At 38.0% G+C, this 8,731-nt stretch overlaps 1 protein-coding gene across 1 annotated transcript; it reads right to left on the reverse strand.

The window, feature by feature from the left end:
- Nucleotides 1-1,213: 1,213 nt before the first annotated feature.
- On the reverse strand, nt 1,214-2,212 carry LOC131158543 (glycine-rich protein 5-like). The gene is made up of 2 exons (XM_058113414.1): nt 2,124-2,212; nt 1,214-2,079 (listed from the first exon to the last, which is right to left on the reverse strand). Exons 1-2 carry the CDS (start codon nt 2,210-2,212, stop codon nt 1,431-1,433), a joined length of 738 nt encoding a protein of 245 aa, XP_057969397.1. The 3' UTR covers nt 1,214-1,430.
- Between the last annotated feature and the right edge of the window lie 6,519 nt (nt 2,213-8,731).

Here is an 8,731-nt window from a genome sequence, read left to right on the forward strand (position 1 = left end):
TCTATGGTTTCCAAATTGAATAATTTGAAACTGTGAGCTTGCACATAGTACCTACGTTGTCTTTGTCTTCCATATTTTATATGAACCTGACTCTGATACCACTTGTTGGGAAAGTAACAAAATAACTAGCACAACGAATAAATCTTTCCCAAAAATTAAATCTATGATGAGCAAAAATAACTAACCAACAATAATAATAAATCACATACCACAATAAGAACACCATGATTTTTAACGTGGAAAAGCCCTCCAATGTGAAGGGTAAAAACCACGGGACCTATGAGACCCAATAAAATTTTCACCATAATAGAGGCAAAAATTATAACAGTACAATTACAACAAATGCTCACTTAGAGTAAAAAGAATTCCGAAAAGAATTGCAATTACATTAGAATGAGCAGAAAGAAGTCATTCGAATGCAGTTACTATCAGTACTATAAAATAAAGTCCTCCAAAGTTCTGAAATAGATCTTCACCATTCAGATTGATGGTCAACAAATTCCGAATGTTCTCTCTAAATTTTAGTAAAATTGGATCATAAAAACTTTTCGATTGTTGAGTTGATGAAGATGGTCGTCAGTGTTCTTTCCCACGCACACAACAGCAACAGCTGCTGCCCCCTTTTTGTTTTTTTTTTGTTGTGGCGCAGCTCTCCACGGCTATAGAAAGGAACCTCAAAAGCCCCCTCCTATAATTGCCCTAATGGGCTGACGACATGGGATTTTTTTATTTTTATTTATTTTTATTGTGGGCCGGACCCAACACATCAGACGTGAAGATTTTTAATAATTTCAAATGGTATTCAATATTTAATAGCTCATATTAAATCTTGTTGAGCATATAAGTCTACCATACATTTATAAAGCTCTTACTATGGCACATATAACTAGGCCATGCACCCTCTCCCCCATTCAATAACCCTCAACTCTGCCCACCCTTCAACTACACAGTGCAGAAGCGAGAGAGAGAGAGACTGATGCAAATCCACAGTGTATGGGAACTCGTTACTGGCTAATGAGCTAGCTGGCATCACCGAGTCTTTTTCTATCTACAACTATTTACTGCCTATAAATGCACACCGTGCCCTGTCGCCTTCTTCCTCAATTTTTCACGTCAAGTTGCTTCACATAATTGTTTCATAATATAGTGTTGATATATATATAGATGCGTCTTTTTGCATGCATGTAGTTGAAACAAGAGAGGTGGTGAAGAATGGTAAAGACGATAGTGATAGTGATCATTTTAGCTCTGCTCTTGATGACCCAAACAATCACAGAAGCAAGAAGTAGCGGTCCCAACACTCATCCCAAACACAAAAACCAACACAGCAGATCTAGAAAAGGAGAAAGGAAAAGAAACAGTTCGACTACTGCGAGATCAAGAAGAAGCGAAGGAAGAAGATCTAAGCAGTCCTGTGACCCTTTCTTCCATTACCTCTTTGGAACCTGCGGCCGATGGCCTTTCCCCACTACCCTTTCCCCCGATAACCCTTTTGATCCTTTACCAAACCCATCGCCCTGCCCATCTCCGCCCCGGCTCCCGCCTTCCCCTCCAGCCTTTTCACCGCCGCCGGCGCCTCTTGTCCTATCCCCTCCACCGCCCACGCTGCCGCTGCCACCCCCTCCGGTTTTCACTCCTCCGCCGCCGCTAGTCCCGTCCCCGTCGCTTCCTCCACCGGTTCCTTCGTCACCGCCTCCGGTAATATTTCCACCACCGCCACCTGTTATAGTTCTTTCTCCACCCCCGCCATCACCTCCGCCACCTTCTCCTTTAGTACCGTCTCCACCACCGTTGGTTCCTTCTCCGTCATCGCCGTCTCTAATTCCCCCTCCGCTCCCGCCATTTATATTTCCCCCGCCGCCGCTAGTTCCTTCACCGCCACCCCCTGTGGGGGCACCTCCCGTGTTTCCATGGCTCTCCCCACCTGGTATTTTCCCGGACACTCCAACTTTCCCAATATTCTCACCTCCGCCAAATTTTCCTCTACCGCCGTCCCCGGAAATTATTCTTCCGCCACCGCCGCCACCCCTCGTCCCAATATTTTCTCCCCCTTCATATGAGCCGCCGCAGTTTCCGTTGCTTCCACCGCAAGAGCCATTTCCATTTGCGCCACCAATCACAACCCCACCGCCGGCACCAGACGCCGGGGTAGTTCAGCCGCCTGATATTTTTTTGCCACCGCCAGTGATTCCCGATACCCCGGGGATTCCATCGTTGCCGCTACCGTTCCCGTCGACCCCACCGGCACCGGATGGTGGTTTTAACGAGCCAACGCAACCATTTTCTCCGCCGTAGGTTTTGTCGCCTCCTGTCAATCAATTTGCACCACCATCTGATTCTCCTCCTCCGTTTAAGAACTAGATTTTTTTTATGCTCTCATATAAACTAAATAATTATGTGAAAATTTTCTTGAAGTTATAGGCTGGTTATGCGTAATGTGTTACAAATGATGAGAACAACTTGGGTAGTAAAAAATAAAATATCATGATGGGAATGATTTGTTTGTCTCAATTCGTGTATTATAGTTAGTAACTTGTATCAAAAGTGTTAATTAGTGTGACCTTAAAAAAATTGGTGGTTTTGTTGCCATGAATAATTTGTATGCAGTTTAGGGTTGGTTTGGATTAAATATTTTATTTGAGAAAAAAAAATAATAAGGAGAAAGTCATTTTTCATTATATTTTTCTTTTATATGAAATATAATTAAAAATAAAAGTTTGTTTTTAATATAATTAAAAATTAGAAAATTAAAATATTAATGATTTTTAAAATTAAAATTTTCCTCACGGATTTCATATATTTTTATTTTCCTTCACTTTGATAACTAAATATGAAAATATAGATTTTTTGATTTTTTTTTATTTTTTAATATTTTTTAATTTTAAATTAGGCCTAATTCTATGTTTGGAGAAACTTTAAAATTGAACTTTTAATAAAATTTATCAAACCCACTCAAATTTAAATTCAAGAACCGAAATTCATGTTACAAACACTGTCATAATTTTTCTTCCTTAAGAAATAGTCAAAACACTTCATGGATGCATTTAAAAGCCACATATTTTATTTTATTTTTTTAAAAATATTTTAGTTTCAAAAAGCGGCATAGCAAGGTGCCACGGTCCGACTATTTTCACAACGTTGTGAAAGGGCCGTGCGGCGCTAGCTAAAGCACTCATGTTTAACTAGCCAGCCTATCGTTTACCAACATTCATCTACGAAACACTTTCATTTACATTCTTTCAAATTGTAGCAGAAACAGTAATCAATTAATGAAAGCCGTGGCAAGCAAACAGTAAATTTTAAAGCAAACGTAATTCATTAACAACACCTCCATTGACCTTGCGTGCTTAGTGAGGGAGGCAAGTAGGCTAAATACGTTGATAAAAGTTAGTGAGTTTTACAATGACTGATGAACACTCACCCTCCCCTAAAGAGTTTTTTAGGCAATTCCCATTCTAGCACTAGGAAATATCAAAGTGATCGAGGAGTCATACTGCTTTATTTGACATACAAATAAACTACTAGCAGAAAAAAATCCTACACTAGTATTTACATGATGGAAACTCGTTCCAAGTACACGAGACAAGCGGTCACGGACAAGTATAATGCCTTGAACAAACTTAACTCGTGACACAAGGCCCAACACCCTAGCTAACTACAAGCTCACATGACAGGAAGTGTTGGATGCAACATTGTGGGCCTCACCTACTGCATCTGCCATCTACTTCCTTATGGGTCAATGACTCTTATGGTGCATTTGACAATTTGAATTTTCCATAAATTTAGTTTTAGGTAAATTTTAAAAAATTTAATACAATTTTTTATTATACTTTATTAAAATCTAATACAAATACAAATACAAATCTAAATTTAGATTCTATCCAAACATAGATGTTAGCTTTGGTGTATTCCCAAGAGGAAGGGGGGGGGGGGTGAATAGGAATTTAAAACTTTTTCCTAAGTTTGACCTAAATAGTAGCAGTACATTCACAGCCTAGGGTTTGTCTATATAGTTCCAAATGTGCAAATAAATATAAAGTGCGGAAATTAAAATCATGTGCAGCATTCACCAACTGTAACATACATGTGCAGGAATGTAAATTACTGAAAGATAAACAGTGCACACAAGATATGTTATCGGGATTTGGCCAACTGTGCTAATGTCCCCACCTCTAACTCGCAAGCCCGAGGATTCCACTAATGACTCACTTAACGAGTGGAGTAACACTTAATACAACCAGGTCAATTAGCACAGGGCTGACCTCAACCTTTACAAACTCTCCTTGCGGGGCAGAGAAGACCCTAGGTCAAATTCACAGGGCTGACCCCAACCTGGTCCTTTCGGTAAAGCATATATGCTCAACTACGCGCAAATATACTTAATCAATTACATACACACCAACAATGTAGGAAATGTAAGCTCAGTGATGTGTATTTTTGTGCAAGTTACACTCAACAAGATATGATCGTCAATATGCTTAAGAGTGTTCTAAACAAGTTGTATCTTTGAAACAAGCTAAATAAAATCTCAATAGCAAATCAGGGTTTCAAAGAAGTTAACCAAGTATTTAAACTAGCTCAAAAGATTTTCCTTCAATGTAATATGCTTAAGAGTAGTTTGAAAAAATATTATAGCTTGTAAAAAATTGTTTTGCACAACAAAAACAAGTTATAGGAATCTTTGCAATGAAAATGCAAAGATCCTTAAGCTAATGAGTTTTTCCAAACAATAGATTTATCAAATAAAAATCTGTGGGAAAACTCTTGCTTGACTCCCCAAAAATAATGTCAAACAATCAAGCAAAGCAATGGGAGTATGAGCAATCCTACTATACACTAGCATAACCAATATACTCTCACACTATCAAGATGTATCAAGGGAGTGAATATTTGAGAGTATTTTGGGCGAAATGTGATTTTGAGATAGAGATGATTTTTGCTAATGATCTTGGCTAATTTGCTACTAATCCTCACAAATGAACCCCTATTTATAGACAAGGTAAAAAATATAACCGTTTGGGGCTTATTGGGTATTATTAGAAAAGTTTCAAAATGTTTAAACACCATTAACTCTACATAACCCAATTTTACCGCGGTTAAATAATTTTTAACCCGCCGAGGTTCGGGTAGCTGAACCGAGGTTCGGTCACCCGAGCAGACACAGTAATAAAAGTAATTTGAATGCGTTCGGTCGCCAGTGTCTTGGTTTCGCAACCTGAAATAAAGTCAGTAGCATTTGTTCGTAGGTTCGGGTGCTCGACTCTCAGTTTTGTTAACCGAACTAGGCAATTCGGTTGCCTGACCCCTCTTTTAAACGTAAATGTTCGGTCGCCTGAGTAGTTAAAAAGTGCTCTGATAAGCGTTCAGGTGCCTGAGGAAGATACGTTCAAAATAGGTTTGGGTGCCCGAAGACCAAGTCAACATGTTGACTCGTTCGGTCGCTCGAGCCGCTTTACACGGCATAGGTTCAATCGGCCGAAGTCTGGTCAAACTGTTGACTTTTTAGCAGTTCAGGAGCCCAAGGAGTTTTGAACTCCTAGGGTTCGGTCGCCCAACCTTTCTTAATGTTTGCAATTTTGCCGAATTTTACTTCAATTATTTCCTTAGATAATATATGTGATTATGGGGACTTTGTACACAATATGTAGGAACCTAGGGTCTTTTCAAGTATACCCAAAAACCTGGCATCAGTCGACCAAAAGGTGCCCTAAAGTCATTTGGTCCCTATGTTCAATCTACGGTCTTTTTGAGAGCTAACAAAGACATACATGCATGACATGTAGAGATTATTACAGACCATTTCTCCTAATTACTATTACAAACTCTCATTGAATTAAAATGAATTACAACATGAAAGAAGTCTTCAGGGTCTTCAATCTTCAAGCTTTCACGTGCCATCAAATGATCAAGCTAATATGAACCTGCACACAAACTTGATAGACATTAAATACCAAAGTATTTGTCATTATCAAAACTGAGTGTAACCTATAAGGTTAACAATAGAACTATAGTCTTTAGAATTTTTTAAATTATTATATTATTTTACTAAATTACAAAGATAAATAGTTATAGTTAAAAAAAAATGTGACATAAATATTTAAAATTATTTTATCATATCCATGTTTTAAAATGTTGTAATTAAAATAAAAATTGTAACTTGCAAGGTTTTTAAGAATATGAGGAGCAGAACTTCTACAAGATTGTCCAATTATCATATTTTGTTGTCTAACAATTTAAAAAAAATTAAATATGTTTTAAAATTTCATTTGAAATAATTAGAAAAAAATTATAGATGGGGGAGCCTCGGTCGACTAGGTTGGAGAGGGGTGCGACGAAGGAGGTGCAACAAAACAAGAGAAATGATGTTCGAGCTTCGCATGAGAAGAAACTTTAAACAAGATTTTAGCATAGTTGACCAGGTCACACCAGCTTGGTGCTGCTCGCATCTAATCACACCACCCTCAAGGAATAGGGACAACAACTCTCGACTAGGTCACACCAAAATGATGTGCTAGTTACGCCCCTGCTTGAACTTCTCGAGACTTATGGAAATTTAGAGAATTTAGAGTCTCGACCAAGTTGCACCAAGATAGTGTTGGTCGCACCTTTACTAGCATATGACCTCTAAAGACCCTAAACCCTATCTACACTACACTATACAACCTAAAAACTCAAAAAGAAGAATGAAAAATACTTGGGTTGCCTTCTGGAAGCGCTAAATCTACCATCTTCAGCCAGACGCAATGAAAGCTCATTTCGAACTCACGCTAGTTTGAAGACAAGAGTTTCATCCACCATTTCCTCATTAAACCACATCTCACCTACCTATAACCATCCCTCTAAATTGGAGGCCGAATAATGAATGGCAAGAATCTGCTTACACAGGTCCTCCAAGCTAGATATAAAGGGGCTCTAAGGCTAAAGTATATCCTCTAGAGGGTCCCTCCATAGAATTGAGGGAGCCACTCCCTCCACACATTCATCAATCATGTCAATGTTCACAACTTGGACATCATTGGGTGGATGTTGGGAAACGTGAAGTACATTCAGCCGAAGCTGCATGTTGCCAAAGGACAAATCCATAATCCTAGTCCTAAATTGAATGCAGACATTAGCCGTAGTTAAGAATGGTCGTCCTAATAGGACAGAGATCGAATCCTTAGTTGGGTCGGAAGTGTTGGCCTTACAAGGCTTAAAATCTTCTTATCTTGTTTTGATGCTAATAAACAAGTGGAATTTAACATATTTGTGTGAGTAATGTTATTTCAGGGCTCACATATAAAGGAGTAAGGAGAAGGTGCTCACAAGGATCAAATGAAGCTTAAATGAGTCAAAGCATGGATTTAAAGATGATATTTTAAACCTCGAAGATTCTGAGGACATGAATGAGTTGTTGAAAGCCAAGGAATTTTAAAGTCAAAAGAGCCAAAGAAAGGCAAAGTGAGAAAGCTCAAAGAATATGGAAGCTTGAAGAAAAGATGGACTCAATCCAAGGACAAAGCATGAAGACTCAAGAACCTAGAATGTTAATGTTTTAGAAGTCTCATGTAAGTATTTTAATGTTTAAAATATCGTTCGAAATATTTTGAAGCTCTTAGGTTAACTTCTTGGACCTAGATACTTTTTAACATACATGGACATACTTGGAAAATATTTTTATAAGGTCAAAAATTATTTTAAAAAGGTTAGAATCATTTTTGGAATGAAAAGCACCAAAAAGAGTTTTTCCAAATGCTGTCAGTTTTTATACATCCACATTGAGGTGAATTTTTCTCTATCAAAATCACCTTATTTTAAAATGTGTTCAACAATAAAGTTGTAGTACTTTCTTATATCGTTCTTTTGACACCAAGAAAACTTAATTTGGAGTTATACAAAAAAAGTTATGGCTAAAACACTGAAGCGGAGTCATAATTGTCAGACATCTGAACACTGTTCATGGAAGGGACTTCAGTTGTCTGAACAACACATAGAACCACTGTAGACGTTTGACCTCGACACTTCAAACGTTTGAAGATTTTCTGAGACAAAAATAAAGCAGGTGGTAACTGTTCAGACGTCTGAACTTGACACCTCAGACATCTGAACCTGACACTTCAGATGTCTGAACCCTCACTTCAGACATCTGACCCTGTGTCCAGTTCATTTTTTAAAGGGTTTTAGGAACTTCATATGACTGAACTCGAATCTTTAGAAATCTGAACACTGTTCAATGAGCAAATTTTTAAATTCTAATATTTTAAAATATAGTTTTGAGCTCCAATTTTTCTAAAAACTTGGGAAACTCTTTAAGGAAACTTTTGCAACATGTAAACAAGTTTGAAAGCCTATAAATACATGGTTTTACAAATCAAAATACATCCAAAAATTTAAAAATCTGTTTTGAGAAGCTGAAAGCACTCTTGTTCTTACAAGTTCTCTTGCTCACTCAGTGCAAAACTCTTTTGCTAAGATATTCTGAAGTGCTAATCCTCCCTTGAGCTTCATTCAAGTATATTGATATTGTACTAACTTGCTCTTTAAGAGAGTATACTTGTATGCAGATTATATCTTGTTTTCTTGTAGGTCTTTGACGTTCCAAGGATTGTTTGGATCGTTGGCTAAGCAAGGGGATATTTCTTGGAGAGGCGGGCTCTAGCCTAAAGGATTGACCGAACGAGGGGACATTGTTTGGAGAGGCGGACTCTAGCCTAAGTGAAGGAGTGATTGAGCGTGGAGTATCTCTTGTAAA

This window comes from Malania oleifera, chromosome 6, assembly GCF_029873635.1.
Source record: "Malania oleifera isolate guangnan ecotype guangnan chromosome 6, ASM2987363v1, whole genome shotgun sequence".
Lineage (NCBI taxonomy): Eukaryota > Viridiplantae > Streptophyta > Magnoliopsida > Santalales > Ximeniaceae > Malania > Malania oleifera.

What these genes read in the sequence shown, in the direction of transcription:
- LOC131158543 (XM_058113414.1), bottom strand. Translation starts at nt 2,212, where the DNA reads ATGGAATCCCCGGGGTATCGGGAATCACTGGCGGTGGCAAAAAAATAT. An exon ending in CGTCTGGTGCCGGCGGTGGG is followed by an intron (nt 2,080 to 2,123) that starts GTTGTGATTGGT and finishes TTGCGGTGGAAG; the next exon opens with CAACGGAAACTGCGGCGGCT.